Here is a 21,176-nt window from a genome sequence, read left to right as displayed (position 1 = left end):
GTCCGTTTCCTCCACATTCAGCACTTGGATGCCCTTGGAACTCAATGGACAAAACTCGGAGGGAACGGATTCCTGGCATGCTCTACAAAGATTCTCATTTCTCTTTGACCACTGAAGCAAATCAGATGGGGTTTCCAGTAAGTTGTAGGTAATAAGTTATAGTTTCATACCTGAAATAGCATTTGGATTGATTCACTATTTTTGAAGTTATCGTTGCAGAAAGTCCAATTGTAATTTTTTTTTTTTCCCTTGGGGGCGGGGGACATATGGTATATACTGTATGTCCCCCGCCCCCCAGGGGAAAAAAAAATTACAATTTATATACACAGCTAGGGATGGGAAATTTTCATTCCTGGGAAGCAAGCAATTTGCATTTCCTCATGCTACACACATGTATTTGCAATTTACAGCTGTGATTTCAGCATGTACAAATGAATAAGCTCAAGCAACAAATCTTCATGTAAAAGGCGCACATTCTAATCTTACTTTCATTAAAAAAAATACTGACCACAAAACGGTATTTTAAAAATGCCTCCAGCACTCTATGGAGTAGCGGCTTAGATTTCCTTTTATCACGCACAATTCATCAGTACCATAGCTAAATTTTAAAGTGGACACGTACCCCGCAGTTCCGTTTCACCCAAGAATTTATGTACACGTGAATTACATTAATTGCAACCACTGCAGCAACAGCTAGCCAACGGTGAGCATGTGTGGTAGCTGCTATGGTAGCTTTAGAAAGCAATGCAAGTATAAATTGTTGCAGATCTTTTATCTTCCCACAGGGCCAGGATGTGAAAGAAGTCATGACAATACCACAATACCAACTTGCACAAGCTGATACAGACCTTATATATCACTCGCAATGGTAGAATAGTCATTTCGGTATGTACACTACACTTCATCACAGATGTATGTCACATTTGCTTAAGCAGTAACCTGTCAACTTCACTGCAATACTGAAAATGTTTTGGTATCACAACATATGAAAAAAAAATAGAAAGTCTCATATGCATTGTCGAACTACTGATCAACAGAATTGCAACTACAATACAGTAAAGAGAATGAATGTCAAAAAAGGAGTTGTTATACAATGAAATCAGTCACGAGTGTAATCGCAACATTAATTCGTTGAACGCCAGTAGAGCATATTTGGAGTCAGAATACTTAAAAAGCAAGTAGGCATCTGCAATTCCATTGTGGGCTAGACCAAAGTGGTAGTTTCAGAGGAAAGACTACAATTTTCATTCATTAACCTCTGGTTTTCATATCTTCAATTTCTCATTCAGTTTTTCTTTTTCATGAGTGTAGCAACATATCACTACTCCAGAATACACTTCACTGAAATACTGACATACCCCAAAATACATAGGCATTTATCCATTCAACTACTACATCTTCTTCAAAAATTATTCTCAACTCTGAATGTCTCAATGATTTCTATGTTGGTTGTTTTTTAATACCAATACACTGGGCTTGTCTCATGTCAAGCACAAGACAAGAGGCCACATAAATTGATTTATGATTCATGTAACCACTTCATTACAATATCAAGCTTGCAGACACATCAAACTGCAGAGTGACAATTGATTATGGAATCTTAAAAAACGAATTTTTCGAACTGAGTGTGTATGAGTCAACGATTTCTAAAACATGGTCTTCCGCATGCTTTTTCAAGCTCATTTCAAGGCATGAACCTGAACCTCATAGGCTTTGTGAGATATTTGAACTGTGAGTTGGAACAAGGTACAGCCACTTGTTATGGGCAGATTTGGCATCACAATGTAAGATGAATCAGCTCACATATTCCTCTCTGAGGGGGCTTTGTACTTCATCCCGATGTAGTCAAAGAGGTCCTCCTCAGATGTGACTGGCAGTGGCTCTCCGGGAATTCCTAGACAGATGAAACAGACACAAGAATGGATTAGTGGCATTCATTTTCTTCAAATCATTATCCACATGAATCAACTTTTCCATCGCAGTCAACAGTCAGAATAGGTTCTGTGTATACAGTAAAAATCAACTTGTTCATATTGGCATTGACATTCCGTTATAACTACCCCTGCTCTTTTAGGTTTTGAATTCTGCATTTAAATCTATTCAACAATATGTATCACAATAAATATACTGTTACTTTAAGAGTGCACATGTAACAAAACAAAACAAAAAAAATGAAAAGTACCAATTAGAAATAATGACAGTAATAACTGGTGTCTGAACTGCAAATTTCTTTCAGTAAAACATTAGCTAAATATCAAGTGTTTCACATGCTCAGTTTATTATTACACAGAATTTCTCTGAATTCTATTCTTCATTTACTACAGAAACTTTCTAATTTGTTGTAGTTGTTGCATGGATTCCCCCTTATGTTACAGTAAACATGTATAGGTATTCTCAGTCATAATCTTCATGGTTACTGTTATTGAGACACCTGTCTCTCTCTCTCTCAATATTGTGCCATTCTGCCGACGCACCTGTGCTGCCCATGGGGCGGATGGTGTACTCGTTGAGGGTGAACCCTTCCTCCAGGGCCTTCGCCCTCATGTTCTTGTTGAACATGTCACTGCCGGTGAAGTAGAGGGTGCCGCAGTGGTACTGGTCGTGGGGGATGAGGCGGATGTCGAGGCGCCGGAAGTGGCGCTCCTCACCTTCCTTGGCTTCCTTCTCGGGCAGACGGATGACCCCCTAGACAGGAAATCATTGTTTGAAAAGACTTTAATGGAGTGGGTAGGCTGGCCCAGTTGGGATATATTTGAGAATCCCCATAACAAACTGTGTACAGCTTCATCACTGATCTCAATTTAAATCCTGCGTATGGCTCCTTCACTTTAGAATAAACTCATAATGTGCGCAACATACACAGTTTAGATGCTTTTCAAGGACATGTCAAGGCATATCTTTTTGCTCAATCATATAATTAGTCATTTCTTTATTTCTTCTTAGACATTGTTATTGTATTGTATTGCCTTGTATGGTATTGCACTGTATTGTATTGTATTATTTTATGTACCTTTTCTATTTTCTATTTTCTTTAACATCATTCTGGAGAGAGCAGCAAGTGCTCTGAGTAGTTTGTAACTAGATATAGCACTATATAAGAAATTACATATTATTATTATTATTATCATTATCAAGTACACACACAGCTGAATAATCTCGACTAGAGTCGACCATTACCGATGAGCGTATGCTCAGAGACTCCAACTCTCCCGCTTTCGACGGGAGATCTCCCGCCGAAAGCCCATTTTTGCAAAAATCTCCCGTTCTCCCACTTGAGATTGAATCTCTCCCGCCATGGCTCCGTGTCTCCCTCTTGAAATGATTTCTTACTAAGTGTCATTGTACGTTGAAAAATAAGCCTTAGATAGCACAAGAAAGCATCTAAAACCCTAGAGCTTGGACCCTGGCCACAAGGAACTTCACCTTCGCACACATGAAGTCTCCCGTTTGCTGGGGGTTTCAGGCGGGAGAATCTCCAGATCAGAAGGTGCTTGGGATTGGAGTCTCTGTATGCTTCAATGCACATATTAGCTGACTGATGCTATCTGTGTGTTTTTTTTTTTTAATGTACTACCCTGGTGGGCAGCGAATGAATCGGGTCACCCATGAATCCCCATGCTTTCGGGTCTTTAAGGCTGAGACAATTCAATGAATGAGTGATGCCTATAGAGTTACTGATTCATATCATTTGAATGATCAATCACATATGATTACGTAAATTTTTTTTTTTTTTTTAATGGTCATCAACATAACACACTGTCCCCACAGAAATAGTCTGTTTGAGATGACACTCTATTAACTTCATTAGGAAGCTGCATTGGTTTCGATTGTTAAGCGCTTTCAGCTGATTTTCGCATCCATATGCTCTTAACCTCACAATAACATCAACTTAATATACATTGAAGCCTGCCTGACACAATGTTGGGGAAGCGCTCTCCAAATATCTAGAGAGAAAAGTGATGTTATAATCATTCTGTATCTGTTCAATACCTGACATGAATGCCATGTATAACAAAACACCGATGATTCAGTAACATCAAGCTATTCAAGAAAGTTCTTTTACTATATATATTATATGGACTGAATTTCACCAGAGAGATGCTTATGTTTAATACTAAATATATTTGTACTTTCAGTGACCAATAAATAATTTTACGCAGGAAATCATGCTCACCATAAATTTTGTGTCCCCCTGAGAAATGGACTCGGTTGCAATCTTGGAATCCACCAATTTCTTCACCACTGCCGTCAGTAGCTCTGGCTGTCATGCAAAGAAAGAAAAAAAAAAGCTCAGTTTGGTGGCATTAAAAAGAGACTAGAGTGCACTCCTGTTACAACGAACACGGTTTTATAAACAAAATTCTGGTTACAACAAAATAAAAATTCAACCTGTAACATTATCTTTTCTATGGTTTTTATTGTTTATTTGTTTGGTTGTAACGAAGTTTCGATATAACGAAAGAAAATTGTCAGTCCTAAGGACTTCGTTATGACGGGAGTCCACTGTATTTACTTTTCACCTTCATAGACCAAATTCACAGAGGAGTTCAATTAAAAGCACAGAATGAAGCAAGGCTCAATGTATTGCAGATGAATTTCTGCAGTGTTAACATGACACAACAGCACCTAGTTCTGTGGTCCATAACTTTACTGGATTACAATTGTACTTTCTTCGGTCATGGCCAAGCGTCAGTCTTTACATGGTCAGTGATGCAAAATACCACTTCAATAAATTATTCCCTCAAAATACTACAGTTTAATATCAGACAAAAAGCAATGCATGCACATTTTTGAAATGTAGATACTGACGGTTCTAAAGAAATGAACAAACATCACAATACTATCAATTCTCAGCAAAAATCAACATTAACTTTAACAATGGGGTCAATTGGAGAAACACGAGGAAGGCAGCCAGCTGACCTTTTTCTTATCTTTGGCAATGAAAGAGGGATGAGTGAGGAGAATGTCCATGTCACCGCTGGATGCTGCGCCACGGCGATAGCTCCCACAGACCGTGGCTACGTAGTCTTCGTCCTCATCCGCTATCAGCTGTTTGATGATCACCTCCATTCTGGTGACCTCGTCCCTGGGAATTCTCCGCTCAAAGTCTTCAAAATGTCTGGCGTCGAAAGTACAGGGAAGAATGAGCGAGGGTGAATGTCGGCAAATGAAGGAGTGAACTGTATGTTACCACTTTATAGTCACAACTTCCAGCTTCACATAGTATCATGGAGCAATACACTGAGACTCAATGTACATGTAACTGACTTCATGGACTGGAAACCACAAGTCTGCAGTGATTTACTCTAAAAGTGGAAATTTTTGCGGTGTATAAATTTGCACGCATTTCTCACAACCAGAAACTAGTGCGAAAATTAAAGCACGCAAATATTTTTGCTTGCATTATGTTCCAGTAGTTGATGTCTTGATTTCGCGAAATTAAAAACACATGAAACTCTTTTTACCCCGCCGAGCACGAAAAATTAGCAGCGCAAAAATATCCACTTTTACAGTATTCAGAGAGCCACTGGTCAAGATACTGTATTTACCGTTGCATTAAACTCACTTTTGTTTTGTTTTGTTTTGTTTCGTTACAGAATGGAAGATCCTCAAGACAAGGGGTGCAATTTTAGAAATGTACAATGGCAAGTCACTTCCCCAAAAATGGCGGGGCTCCTGAGAATAGCATGGAAAGACCCTCTGACAGCAGCTGTAATAAAAAAAACAAATGCTCACTGTAACTAACGCTAAACTTCTCAAGAGTGTAATGAAAAGGAAGCTTTCTGATATAATTGCAACTCAAGAGAGTAGCGGGGCCTTGCCAGCTTTGGAAAGAGACAGACTGGAAAAGAGTGAAGTGCTCACTGAGGAAAAATTCAGAGCAAAATCTTCATCAGGCTGCGTAAGACCAAGCAATGGTTTGAAAATAAATGCTCTCCTCCTGCATTTAAATGATTGACAATTGTAACATAACATCACAAGTAGTCATTATAATGACACTAACCTCCCATAGACCTTACTGACTTGCTGAAGTTATCAAATTCTGAAAATTTGCAAACTTTGGTGCCACACAGAGCAAGAATATCTTTTGTTTTTAATGAAATCAGATATCAATCTTACAGAGAAACTCTGGATGTGGAAAGACATTTTTTTCTCTCTGTATTTCACATGATAGCATCATGGCAGTAGACAATGCACATCTGTTACAGGTAAAGCCTATTGTATGGGTGATTTCTTGAGCAAGGCAATTCTGCTACATACTACTAGACTGGCATGTTACACATAAGAGATGTGATATCTTGTGTAAGAGAACATATTATGATAGTGTAAGGTAATTATTAAAATGCCTCACCTCAGTCCAATCTGCTGGTGGTGATTTAGCTTGTCTGCATTCTTTCTGAGGTCTGAGAAAAGAAAAATAGAGGTGGACACTTCACAAGCTATAAATAGAACATGCTTCTATTTGCTTGTAGTACCTCATATTGAATTATTATATCTTGGATGTGTTTTGGGTATCATTACAACACAAGAGCATTACCGTACTTCAAAAGCAGTGACACCTACACTCTTTCCCTTTATTTAGCAAACACAAATCAATTTGTACTGCACAGATTCCAAGATCTGTTAATGATGGTATACCTATATATCTATTATACGATGCAAATTTCACATAACCCCTGCCAAACAATGTCAATTACCTGATGCATGCCTTCCTCAACACTATTAATGTGATTAAATAATCCTTATCGCCACAGCTACATTAGTACAAAACAACTACTGGGATCACTAGACACAAAACATATAACTGCATATGGTCTGTAATGTGTGTGAAGAATCCTAACAGATCAGATAGTTTGCAAAATATTTCAAGAAAATTTGCCATGTTGCAAAACTTTGAATGAATGCTGCTAACAACTTTCAGAGTTTCGATGAAATGTGTTCACTATACCCACATATATTGATGGACAATGTAACTATGTAAGCACATACCTTCAATAGACATGATACCATCTTCCATTACAAGCTTCCGGGCAGCAACAGGTCTGTTGAAAAATATGACAATGGTAGATGCACGTGACCATTACCAATAAACAGTGGTTTCTGATGGTGAATGAAATCTGACTGATATTGAATTTCACCGTTCTGGGAATTTGTTGCAAATGACTTCAATGTTGTACAGTCTTTTGATAATTCTTACAATATCTGGTCATCATTTTCAAAGTACAACAAAACAAAATGGCCCGAATTCACGAAGGTGGTACAAATGAAACCATGGTTTAAAACATGGACAAAAACCATGGAGCGCAAAGTGTCGCGTGGAATATTTTGTTACGAAATTAGTCATTTCGTCGATGAAATGATTTTGTGATGAAATGATTATTTTGTAACGAAATGACAACATTTTGTAACTAAATGAACCATTTCGTCCACAAAATAATTTCATTAACGAAATGACCAATTTCGTAACGAAATATTCCGTGCGACACTTGGCGATCCATGGTTTTTGTCCATGGTTTAAACCATGGTTTCATTTGTACCACCTTCGAGAATTCGGGCCAATGTTTTTTTCACAGCTCATACAAAGACAGCTATTTCTCACACATAAAATGCATGATCTGCTAAGTCATTAACAACTCATTTCTTATACTTAAGATTAGCTAGAAAAATATAAACAAACAAGTAACCCATCTTTCTTGATTATGCAGTCTCCTCTAATCTGAAATCGGTGTCTTAATTAGCAACTTGGTCAGGATTGACTCAGAGCTAATGCTGGCATCAATTCCTCCCCTTACCCTATTCCAGAGACCCTTGTCAGCATGTTAATGGCTTCACTCTTGTCATCTTTGCGAATCTTCTCCAGTTTCTCCAGCTTTCCAGTGGCAATGACCTCGTCTATTTTCTTGGCTATCTTTTCCCCAATGCCATCCTGAAAAAAACGATGGAAAACAAAATCAACTGCTTGTTATCCTTTTGACTGAAAGATCTGTCTGTATCTGATCATCAGGGATATGTTTCATGGAGACTGCATCTGGCTTCACAGATGTGAGGAGAGCGATAACGTAAAAAAAATAAGATTCCTCCAGACAGACGGATCTTTCTGTCTAGTCATCCTTAACCTTGTTTTGTTTCTTTTTCTTTTTGATATAAACATATTATTACACTTTTCCTTTTTTACTATGACATATTTCCGGCTGGAAAAACACTGCAGAGAATTAAACAGAACCCAGCACCTAAAAATTAAGGAAGGCATTATTACCAGCTTCTTGGCTTCATCTCCACTCTTGATCCTTGTAGGGTACTTTGCCAGAACACTTGCCGCCTTCCGATAGGCATTGTGCTTGTGCATCGCCCGATTCACATTCTTCTCATAATTGGCAAGCTCTAGAATAGACAGGTATGGGGGGCAAAAAAAAACATGAAATTACTGTACGTTGTTGTTGTCAAACATTAATACAGTCTTGAATCAATAAATACACTATGCAGACAACACATTTTATTTCGACAAGCTCCAACTGCTGATGTCACAAGTCAAGCAGATCATGTTACTAGAATTCCGCTCACAGTACAGAAAATTGTTCTGTCATATTATTTGAATACAAAATCAAAACGAAAAAAGTTATTTCTTCCCTTACTTCAAATTAAATGCAATACTTAAATGCACAGTATCACATTCTTTGTCAAAATATCACTTATCATTCCATGCTCATTTATAGTGCCAGTGCAATATGCAGCAACTTCATTTCATATGATGCCATTTATGTAGTTCATGTATCATACCAATATACCATATCATGTAGAGGTGACCTCTGCCTAATTCAATCATTAAAAGTGAAAATATATTTATAGATCACTCTACTAGTACTACTCGTATCGTACAAGTACTTTACTATACACTCTTTTTTTAATCAAGATCAATAAATGACCATTTAAATGGCCATACGGTGCATGCCAAGCCCATGCCATACAGGCCAAGATACTGTACATTACAGTATATACACATGATTTCTTCACTTGTGCTTCAAGTCCTATGCTATTTTCTGTGCACTACTTTGCTGATGAATAACTTGGGGTTTTTTTTCCCCTTCACATAGACCCTGCACTGTGGTCTGTACTATCTCATTCTTTAAAGTACAGGAAGTGTCAGGCTATACAGGCAATAGATCTAATTTATTGGGCAGAAATATGATATGTGGATCTGTTACGAGTTCGAGATATTGATGGGGAAATTTTATAGTTTAACAGTATACAAATGACGCACAGGTCTGAGTGCGTCAGTCGGAATTGTGTGCATAACGTACTGTAACTACTGTATGGAATGCTTAACCCACGAGGCGAAGCCGAGTGGGTTTAGGCTTAATTCCATAGTTACCGCATGCACACTATATTCCACCTGACGCACAAAAAGACATGTGCGTCATCTGTATTATAGAATGGGTAATTTTCTTGCCAAAACCCCATTTTTCTATCATGTTACCCGATGACAAATTTGCTGGATGCATTTCCTTTTGGCTTGCCATAGACGAGAGCCCGAAAACCATGCATCAGTTTTTACTAGACGCATGGTTTTTCTTCAGAACCATGCATCCAGTAAAAACTGATGCATGATTGTTTTAGCCAATAGGCGTCTCGTACCGAGTGCGCGAATGCTTGCTTAGTGCACGAACCTTTGTTACAAGTGCACGTACTCTTGCTACAAGTGCGCGATAACATGTTTACCACTGTGACTCAGTGTGCAGCCAGTACAAATCAACACATGGCTCTCGACCAATGAGATCAAAGGATTTTCGCTACCCATTCTATGATAATATCAAATTTGGAAAAGAAATGCTTTATTTTCAAAATTGGAGTAATAATGGTATAAATGTACATGTAGTGTCTGATGTAATAGTAAATGGATTTTGGATTGATCAAACCCAAGTTAATAATAGTTTGTAGACTGATAATTTGCTGTTTCTTTTCAGTATCAAAAATTGAAACATGCCTTCCCCCATTTTTGGTTGCATAAATTACGTAATCAAAAAAATGAAAATGAAATGAATAGTCAACAGATGTTTGAAGTGTCAAGGAGTAATTTTTTGATATCCTCGGCAAAAAAAAAAAAAAGCCAAAATGTATTACACTTTTTTTTTTTAAGAAATGAAGGTTACGGAACCAAATATGATCATCATTTGGCAACGCAAACTCAACCTGCCATATACATTTGATTTGGTCTCAGTATTTGATTTTACTCTGTTGAAATTGAAACTCAACAAGATAAGATAGTTTAAATCTTTATTATAATTAAAGGAGACCTCTGGATGATTTTCAAATTTTTACATTTGAACATGTATATAAATTAGTTATACTGGGTACAGAGTTTCAGGATTTATGATGATTGGGATGAAAAATAAGAATGTTTTCGAAGTTTATAACAAATTGCAATGAACAAGGATGATGACATCGCAGCCTCACCATAAGAATGCATGAGATGTGGCTCAAGGAAGCAGCTCAAAAGAAGAAGGCATGCATAGATTACACACAGGTGAGCTTGCAAGCATGCAGTATTGTAATGGAATGACACTGCTACATTTCTGAGATATGTGAGGCTCCTATGTCATCATCTTTGTTCAGTGTAATTTGTTTAAGGTTTTTGAAAGTACTGTTTCTCTGCTCAAGAACCACAATAAATTCTACAAATCTATACATGAAGCTGTTGATTTATGTACTACGTACATGATGTGAAATTAAGAAAATCGTCCGGAATGCCCCTTTAATATTAAAGTGATAAATATAGTACCTTTTAAACTAAGATATGAAATGGAAAATAACAACAAATGCACAGTGCAAATTCTGTAATAAAAATTAATTTTTAATGCATAATTTGTTGTATTGTCCGAGTATAAGAAACATTTGGGCAAGGATCAGTGACCTTATCTTTGAATGTTCAAGAAAAAATATCATCATAGATGAGAAAATTATAGTAATCTGGTATGAAGTATGTACAGGATTTAACCATCTTATCCACGCAAGACAATAGTTAATTTTATGGAATATGCAATTTATAAGGTACAATGTATATCTCATGGAGGAATACAGAAACCAGCGTTTTACAGCATCATTTATTGTAAAACTAAAAGAATTCAATTTTCAAATATGAGTTTCTGTTATATACTGACTTACGGTAATTATATTTCCAATAAATGAAGTATTCCAGCAATCGATGATAAAATCTGTTACATACAGAATTTTCATTTGATGTAAACTGAACTATGATTGCAATTGTTTTATGCTTGTATTGACTTTCGCATGATTCTGAACAATTGATCTGAATAAAGTCCCTCAGTTTGAGGACAAAAAATATATAAAATTTATTATTATTACTGACATAGAACTACACTTGTATTGTAATTAAATAATTTACCAACCGACTAAAAAATCCACAAAGTTCTGATTGGGGTTGTTGCTATCGGGCGCTTTCCTTTTGCTCATGGTGCTCTCGAACTCCTCCTGAAGTCGTCTAGAAAAGCCTCAAAGGATCCGTCGGTTGCCAGCCAGATACCAACGCAGCGTTTTAACGGCGGTGTCGCTCGGTTCTTGTTCGTCCAACTACAAAGCCTATTAGTATTGAACATACACGAAAAAGAACGCTATCGGACTAGGGCACGCACTAATCTATGAAAAGTGCACCCTACTCGCGAGTACAGCTCAGTCTCTCAAGATCAGATGGCAAATAGGGTGGAATGTTCTCCTGCTTGCCCGAATAAGATGCCCGTTCAGTTGCAAAATAGAAAGCATACAGCAAATTGTATGCCTCCAAAGCAAAACTGCAGCTCTAGTAGTAGATTACAAAAGCAGTAGAGTTCTGAGGACAACGCCAGTGGTGCGGTGTAAGTGCGATTAAAGTCCTTTGTTATGTACACACGTTTTCACTTGTAAGTCTACGTTCAAGGAAATTATATTTAGAAACTTCTCTTTGTCACTGTCTTTATCGTACAACTGCACTTTCTGAATTCACTCTGTAACTTTCTTCAATATTCAGTTTGTAATGCATTATAGTGATAAATAAATTCTTTCCCATATTGTGGCTGAAATCTGAATATTTGTATGTTTGCTTGTATTTTTCGTGATACAATCATCTGAAATAAAACTAGTCATTTGAGCGTCGTGTCGCGACAGGAAAAGAATATTTCATAGACGTAATGTACAATCAAATTGTTGCAAAATTACTAAATGTATTTTTTTTTTAATGGTTAGTCTTTATTGATAAATATGTAATTATGTGACAACATACCAAATGTATTCGACGTATCAGGGCAAATTACCCCCGGCTAAATTCTGGTTAGAGTAAGGTTAGTAGGTTCAGTTTAGAGTTAGAGTTTGGGTTAGGGTTGGGATTAGGTTCAGTAGTGTTCAGGATTAGGATTAGGGTTAGGGTCAAGGGAAGGGTCTATGGGGTGATTGCCCAGTTGATAATTGCCCTACCCATATTTGAAGCTAATAATAATTACTGTAGTTTATTATTATTATTCTTATTATTAACGAATGATAATGATAATAGAAAGATAACTCAGAAAACGGGAAGAAAATTGAGCAGAGTATTAAACATAGAATAGTTTCGTTATTCAGTCCGTTTTTGCTGATTTGCATGTTTGTTTTTAGAGGACATCAATAGGTCTGAACTGAATAGGCCTTACATTCTAAAACTTGTATCACACACTATATCGAAGTATAATATAGAACATACCGGTATAACATTTCTTTAGCCTATATATATATATATATATATATATATATATATATATATATATATATATATATATAGTCATTGTTAATTGGTGCAGATAAGGCTGTAATACTTTCTAATATATTTCTCTACAAGATAATAAGACCTGAAATGTTGATGAGCACCTGATAAATTCATGACGAGATCTTGAACTGATGAAAGTTTCATGCAACACAAAACTGATAAGATGAATGGATCTTTAAAACATGTGAAGATAATTACGAATTGCCTGGCATATAGGTCTGGTCACGAAAGTCTAGTACATTGTAACTATCAATACATTAACAAAAGATATATGGAACAAGTAAATTGTGGCAGTTTAGCTATAGTTTAGGGTAAAGTGAATCCAGGTGTCTTTTGTCAAGAATGTTAATTCTTCAGCTCTAATCCATGTCAGCGACTGTACCATTGGTTTCGATGGAAGTTATTTTGTTTGGTTTGGTTTGCTTAGTTTTGTTTGTTTGTTTTAGGTTTTGTTTTTGTTTGTTTTTTTGCGGACGGATGTATCCAAGTATTGAATCTTCAACAGGAAAAATGCAGAAAATATCATAAATATAAGCCTATGGCACAAATCTAGATAGGATCTTTCAGCCACATTTATTGTGATGATCAAGGTAGCAGTATCATGGCAACATACGTGACAAATGCAATTAGTCATTTGCATTGCCCATGAGGTCGAGTGTCGGGGTATAAAATTGATTTCATCAACAGGAAGACTATGCTGAAGGGAGCAGAGGTCAGTTTGTTGGCCTTAGGACCCCCCCCCCTTCCTTGCATTCCAATTAAAATCAAATAGACCAAAGAAAGGTAATAAAACAAAACAATGTGCACCAATTTGAATCAAATGGGCGAAATATGCCCGTGGAAAGAAGGATCTAAAGTCTTTCTATTTCACGGGATGAATGATACTCAATATGGTGTTTTGTTTGGGGTTTTTGTTGGTTTTTTTTTTTGAGAAAGGGAGAGAGAGAGAGAGAGAGAGAGGGAGGGGGAAGAGGTGATTCAATTCAATTCAATTCAATGAAGGTTTATTGACAATAAAAAAGAACATGCAGCTCATTAGCTGAAATTGTTCATTTTACAATTAAAACAGAAATACAACATTGTACAAAATAAACATATTTGTGAAATTGTCTATCGATATGTATCGAAATGACGGAAACACTGTACAAACGATATGACGGAAACACTGTACAAACAGATAAAACATTGATGTTTCGACCCGGCCTCAAATCCCTGAATTTTGAACCAAGACCCTAAAATTCCCATGGAAATTATCAACAAACAGTACATGCATAAATATTTTCTTTTTCACTGATTAAAACCTTTGACCTCTTAACCCTCAATAAAAATGCATGTATTAAAATCATCAATAATGGAGTACGAATACTGAAAAATATTGCACATGTAAAGAAAAAAATGATTGTAAAAATCATTGAGTAACTGAAATGAGCAGGGAGTAATTAAATTTCTGAACAATAAAGTACTTAAGCTTAATTATCGATACGCATCATAAACACAATCGATTATGAATGTAAACAAACTCAAGGCGCCGTTATGGCACAACATGTGGTTCTCAAAACAAGTCTAAAGCACATCTCAAATATAAAACAATACTTCAACACAATTGACAAAACATTAAAAAACATGAAAACAGTGTATTTATCACAAAGGTATTGAGTGCTTCCCACCCCCCACCCACCAAGTCCAAGTCAATGAACATCCAAGTTATTAAATAAAAAACAAGATATCTAAAAATCCAAAAAGTTTCAACTTACACCGAACCTATCACAAATCCATGCATCAAAACATAAAAGAGAAAAAAAAAATCAGCACCAAACAACAAACTTATAGCATTCAGCCTGACCCTTGACCCTTGACCCTTGACCTTTGACCCCACGCCCTCAAAACTCTCAAGAGAATCATTGATGGGCAGAGATATGCACTTGAAATTGACCTTGACCTTTTGGACATGAACAAAATACGCATGAAATTTACTATCAAAAATACAAAGAGAATACTTTACAAAAGGTCAGGAATATTGCACATTGATGAGTAGAAAAGTCTACAAGCCAACTAAAACAGTCATAATCCATCCCGAAAGTCACGGCTGATTTCATGCTATAGTCATTAATAGGGCTTGATATTAACAATATAAACATATAAGAACAAACTCCAGTCATGTAAAACTAAATATCAGACACACATTTGTGCGCGCGCACACACACACACACACACACACACAGTGCACCTACACGACACACACACACACACAAAAAAAAAAAAAACAGGACACACACGCTCGCTCACACATGTGCTCATGAAAACTTAATTGAAAACTGGGGGGAAAAAAAACACCGAGCAAACAAGCAAACAAACGAATGAACAAAACCAAAGCAGTGGGTGCGAATATGAACGAATATGATTTTATATATGGCACACTTTGTTAAGATATAATTTGGGCCATTTAAGACCAAAATTTCCCCATCACACTCTATGATATGAACTGTTGGTTGATTTAGTGCCTTGTAAAAGAAAATTTTGAGGACTGCTCATAGGCCTAAGTTCTTATCTGTTTCTCGCCATTTTCACATCAAATTTCACTGCACGATAACATTACACAATCAAAATTGTTTGCCTTTTTACGAAATAGAGTGGTATTTATTTTGAAAGAGATATTATTATTACTCACAATTTTCGATTAGCCATTGGATAAGACTCAACTATGTATATTTATAATTAGACAGTAGGAGTGTATAGGTTCCAAATCTTGCATCCCGACCGCGGGTATTGGAAAGGCCATGCCTTGCTAAGAAGCCAATGAACTAAGCCTCGCCGGCAAGAAAATAGGCCTACAATAGGCGAGGGAAAGCTAATGATAAATTACATTAAAAATATTTCTTTCCAAGAATAGGAGTACAATTGAAATAGTACTGTTTTTTGTTCTTTCTCTTTTTACATATATCCAGGCTGAATAAGAAACTCACGAACGTTGTAACAAGGCGGCTAGATGAATAATGTTACGCTAGTCTTTATTCTGATAAAATAACAAAAACAAAAACAAAAACTCTTTAGTCATCACTCAGTTGTCTTCGTCAGCTGATCGTCAGCTGATCAAAATTGTTGATTGGTATCGATCGCGCGGCGATAATTTGTATTTGATAGTTATATGGTCAGTGAGCTTCCTTGCGTACCACTTCATAATACGGCGGCATGCACGAATGCATGCGCGCGTACGTACGTGCACGTACGTGCAATGATTTTGATATGGAGAAGATCAACAAGAAGCTAAGCTTAGGCGGGTGATCCAAAACTAGGAAAATGTGCTTTCATCTCCACGTCACTTCTGATGGCCGCGTCTGATTTTCTAGTCAGGTAACTGAAGCCGCAGTTTGTGCCTCTGTTTTTACGTGTCATTTATGAAGTCATTTGTGTTTGACCGTTTCATTTCTGGCCCGTCAAGTGTAGACTTGCACTCAGCTCTCGTTCCGCTGAGACTTGGCCGTGCTGGGCCACTTGTCACCGCCACCGCTCCGGCTGGCCTCCCGGGGACAATTGACAATGGCCCGCTCGCGTGCACCCGTGCACCTTTATAATAGCTCTAACATTATCCGGCCGGCTACAATTTTGTGAACGACGAAGAGTATGTGAAACTCCTTTCTCGAAGAGTTCTACGAAAGACACCTCGCTCCCCCATCCCCCCCCCCCCCCCCAACAAGGCATACACACAAACAAACAGACAAACAAGCAAGCTATGAATAAAATATTTGGCATGCCAAATATTCCACACACCTTCCTGTTCTCGGTGCTACAATGTAGTTTTAGATATCCATGGCATGGGCATGGCATGGCAACCTTGTAAAATCAAGCAGTCATGCACTTGAACTGAGAATGAGATGATTGTCCTATTTCTAAACTGATGATATTTGGAAATTTAACCGTTAGTCATCCATAATTATAAGTAATAATTAATATCAATGTCACTTAGTAGCTTAATTTAATTGTAACCTGTCTTAATTATCATCATTGTCGTCGTTGGTATGAAAGCTTCAACTATTTGTAGATGTTCTATCATTGTATGAATTTGGTTCCCAATGTTTATCAATTTCACCCCACATACACACTTGTCTATTTTTTTTTTTTTTTTCAGATAAAACCTGTGTTACCATACCAGCAGAGTCATGTCACAGCAGCTGCTGTCTGTTTGCTGCACCGGGACCACTCAATAAGCACAACATTGACTTGCTATTTGGAGCAAAGTAGATGGATATGATCAGCTAAGAAACTCTGCAGAAGATACAATGGCTGGAAGGGAATTTCTTGTAAGTTGATATTTAATGATGTAATTGGTATTGCAGTTTGATAATAGAATACAACTGAAGTGACCATTCAGGTGGTGATTGTCATTTTGTGTAGTGTTCTTCACTGCAGCATACAAGATGCAGAAAAGATCAGAATTTGTCCCTGATTTAGGAATGAAATTGTCACAGCCAACATGGGTGTCAGCATAGGCTCTACATTTCTACATGTGGTAGAGTTGTGCATTTAGAAGTGCTATTTTAGTTTCCATGTTCATATTATTTGTACAATTTATGTATTTTACCCAGTGTACATTAATAGTATGTTTTCACTCTGCCATGAAACCTGTCAATTTTCATCTTTTCAGGTTTTGTACACACATCAAAAGAGGAAGAAGGCTAAGGTATGGCAAGACGGAGTTCTCAAAGTCAGTGATCAGGGCTCAAAGGCAGTCCTCTATGGAGAAGGCAACAAGCGTCTGGATCAAGTTCACATTAAACCAGACCAGGTAACCATGGATAACAAAGAATGCATTTATTTTCTCCTTTTTTAAAATGTCTAATTAGCATTGTCTTCACCATCATTCAATACTTCCATTTTATTTCTTATGTCCTCCATATCTGCAAGATGTGTACTAAACTATACTTAAAATATGCATCTACTCTTTTTTTCCTCTCATTCTTTGTGTGTGTGTGTTTGTGTAGGCAAATGTTGGCGAAGAACTTGAAAGTGAAAAGTATCTCATCACAATTGAGGAAGTCAAGGAGGATGATGCCTCGCCTGCTGGGACTGCTGATGAAGCTGGGAATCTTCAGCAGAAGAAAGAACAGAGCCAACAAATTCTTCACAGTTCTGCTCCTGCCCAAGTCATCAGGAGACATCCTATGAAAAGAAAGAGAACAGTATGTATTTCTATTCCAGCCATGCCTCCCTAATCATCACTTCTTGCAGGTGTATATTCAAGTAATTTGCACTGCAAACTACAATAATGTTTAGCTTACAAGAGCTCTGTCATATATTTCATGTAAAACCAGCATTTACCTTTGACAGTTTAATGCTTGGTAGTGGTATTCTGACGTCTTTCTCAGGTGCAAAATGGCGGGCTGAAGCAAATATCAGAGAACTGGTATATACATGTATACATCTCTTCCCTTACTCATGTTGTTTGGAATACATGAGGCCTATGCTTGCTACAGCCAGAGTACTTTCCTAATTCTAAACATGGTTCTCTTTGCTTGTATGCTTTGTGATTGCTGATTCGTCATTCATTCAAATCTGATTTCACATGATGAATTTCTGTACATATTTGTTTTACTCCTTTTTTTAAAGATGTCTGAATGCAGAGCTTTGAAACTGTCACAGTTAACTTCAACATTTTGATGTGATATTAACTTAAAGGACAAGTCCACTTTAATATACATGTGGATTGAGTGAATGCAACAATATTAGTAGAACACATCAGTGAAAGTTTGGGGAAAATGGAACAGTCCATTCCAAAGTTATGAATTTTTAAAGTATCTGTGCAGTCACTGCTGGATGAGAAGACTGGAAGACTACTATATGATTGTAAATATACTGTTTAATATTCTGTGCTGAAGAATACTTTACAGTGTATCACAAACCCATTTCCTTTGATAGATTGTGATCTGTTTCTCCAATGCAGGGGTTTGTTCCTCCAAGACAGATTGCAAAGAAAGCCAGCCCAGAGAGGGATAATTCATCTTGTAACAGCGTCAGAGCAACCCAAGGCATGCTCAGCAACTGTAGTAGTCCCAAGCAGGTGTCATCTCTCTTCAGCAGTCATTATCGCCAAAAAGACTCTGCAGGGTCAGGAGATGCAAACCCTTCGAGCGTGCATGGATCAAATGCTGGTCATACATCACTAGGTGTACCTGCATCGATGCATCTTCAGACAAACGCTTTGCATTGTAGTGATGGTAGCATGCAAGTGAATCAAAGTTCAGGCATGGAGACATCCTCTCCTCACAGTCCTGAAGCAGTTCCTGCATTCATGTTAGGAGCAAGTCAAGACTACCTACCCACTGGTGCAAGACAAGTTCCTAAACATTTTAGAACGTTCAGTGAGACTGCAATTCATGTTGATGACAACACTATGAATTCCCATATCCCTAGAACTACTTTGTGTACAACTACAGACTTTTCAGAACCTGAGAATCATCATACCTTACATCAGCCAGATCATCCCAGTAATTCAGCAACTAACTCCGCTGATGGTACTGAAGACAAAGCTGCTGTCAGCTGTCGTGTAGGTGACTTGTCTGCACCTAAAGGCAAGAGAAGTGCATCCCAGATTCTAGCTCTGCTTGGCAAGGGGAAAAGGCCATTTCAGCCACCACTCAAGCAAACAGCAGCTTTAGGGAAGGATGCTACAACCAAAGCAGACATGTTAATCAGTAACTCAATGCACTGTTCAAGTTCTGAGATGGAACAGCAAAATTTGCCTGGTGTCGGTGATGGGTCTATGTTTTCTTCTGTCATTGGAGAAAAGTTTACAAACTTGTATGGGAGTGACAGGACCTACTCTAACCCAGAGACATTTATGGAAGGGGAAAATGCTCTGCAAGGACAAACTTTGGGGAGCAACTTGCAAAGTGGCAAAGCTGATTATGAAACATTTGCTACCAACTCTCTGGCTGAGCCATGTAATTTCTCTATTCAAAAGGACTCAGAGCCCTGCAGAAGCAAAGGTAGTGAGCAAACACATCTGTCAAATGTTGCATCACCTGCCAATCCATCACTGGTGACCAGAAAATACAGTTTCAGCATGAGGACTGGACTGAACACCCATCAGTCGACAGGTAAGAATTACTTAGAAACTATAATTTTTATCAACTTTAATCATGCTGGTAGAATGTGACCATTAAGTAGAAATCAGTTAGACATTAGGTTGGCTGAGTCAAAATAGCATATTAAGTGGCTGATCTGTCTTGACTTCTCATGTGCATGTGCCAAGCTTTTAAACCCACTGAGGACAGGCTTATTTTGCTACAACATGCATTTCCCATAGACACCTGCCCAAATATACTTGAAGACTCATCTTCAACGGGTTAACAAGATGTTTTCATTTCCCTTTTGCAATTTTAGAATCATGAACATGTTTCAAATGTCATCTTCCTTGTGCACAGGTGTCATTGAATTCTTAGGCAAATAAACCTACCTTATTATTTATTTATTTATGTGTCATTAGGCATGACAGGAAAAGAACCCAGTGGATATGAAACAGGGCTAGATTCAGGCAGAACATCTTCCATTCAGTTGAATGAGGATAGAGATGTTGATGATGTTAAAGCAAAAGAGGATACTGCCGAAGTAGACATGCAAGGCTCTTCAGAGATAGAGGACAGACATAGTTCTGACTATGTAGCTCATATGTCATCAGACCATGGAGGCATCTTAGATTCCATAGAGTCAGATATTATGAATGAACAGGATGAGACAGGGGAGATGTTTGATTGCTCAAAAGCTGTGAAATCTTTAAAAGATGGTAAAGTACCTCTTGAATGTAGTGGTGTTTGCAATCCCAGGTTAAGCATAGGAACAGAGAATGGATCAGATAAAGGAGACAGTACACGTTCAAGTCAGAAAAGTGATGGGCTAGCAAGCAAAACGTTGAAGGATAGTGTCTCTTATGAGATGCAAGACTCACTCTCTGCACAGGAAAGATCTGATTTGCAAGAAGGTAGACAGCTGTCTGAAGGTGTCATGAATAGCCAGAAAACAAAGTCAGGTGAAGATAGATGGCATGTAGTGAAGTCACAAAGCAAAAGGGATGAGTTCAAAAAGAGCATAAATGTTCGGAGTAGAAATAGTGCACAAGAAAATGTTCCAGAAAGGAACATCATGTTTCAAGATGTGGACAGTAAGGAAGAAATGGATCAGGCCACCAGCCAGTTAGGAAGTAAATTGCTCATGGCTCACCTTGATCAGAATGAGGATGATAACCTAAAAGCAGAAACTTTACCGCAGGAACAAGGGTCACAGCCAGCTACATGCAGTGTCATTGTCCCTCAAGCAGTGTTTGAATACAGTAATCCAGCCATGAAGAATAAAAAAAAATTCAAGGAGTGCAAAAACGAAAACACATGCCGCACTT

At 37.6% G+C, this 21,176-nt stretch overlaps 1 protein-coding gene across 1 annotated transcript; it reads right to left on the bottom strand.

Annotated features, from left to right (window-relative positions):
* Positions 1 to 1,559: 1,559 nt before the first annotated feature.
* Positions 1,560 to 11,837, bottom strand: LOC140228588 (DNA polymerase beta-like). The gene is made up of 9 exons (XM_072308818.1): positions 11,406 to 11,837; positions 8,258 to 8,382; positions 7,794 to 7,927; positions 6,991 to 7,043; positions 6,353 to 6,404; positions 4,921 to 5,119; positions 4,175 to 4,261; positions 2,475 to 2,685; positions 1,560 to 1,894 (listed from the first exon to the last, which is right to left on the bottom strand). The coding sequence occupies exons 1-9, from the start codon at positions 11,467 to 11,469 to the stop codon at positions 1,800 to 1,802; spliced, it is 1,020 nt and encodes a 339-aa protein (XP_072164919.1). The 5' UTR covers positions 11,470 to 11,837; the 3' UTR covers positions 1,560 to 1,799.
* Between the last annotated feature and the right edge of the window lie 9,339 nt (positions 11,838 to 21,176).

The sequence above is a fragment of the Diadema setosum genome, chromosome 5 (genome assembly GCF_964275005.1).
Source record: "Diadema setosum chromosome 5, eeDiaSeto1, whole genome shotgun sequence".
In the NCBI taxonomy this organism is placed as follows: domain Eukaryota; kingdom Metazoa; phylum Echinodermata; class Echinoidea; order Diadematoida; family Diadematidae; genus Diadema; species Diadema setosum.
Note: the sequence above shows the minus strand (reverse complement) of the source record. Positions and strands in the feature narration are given on the sequence as shown.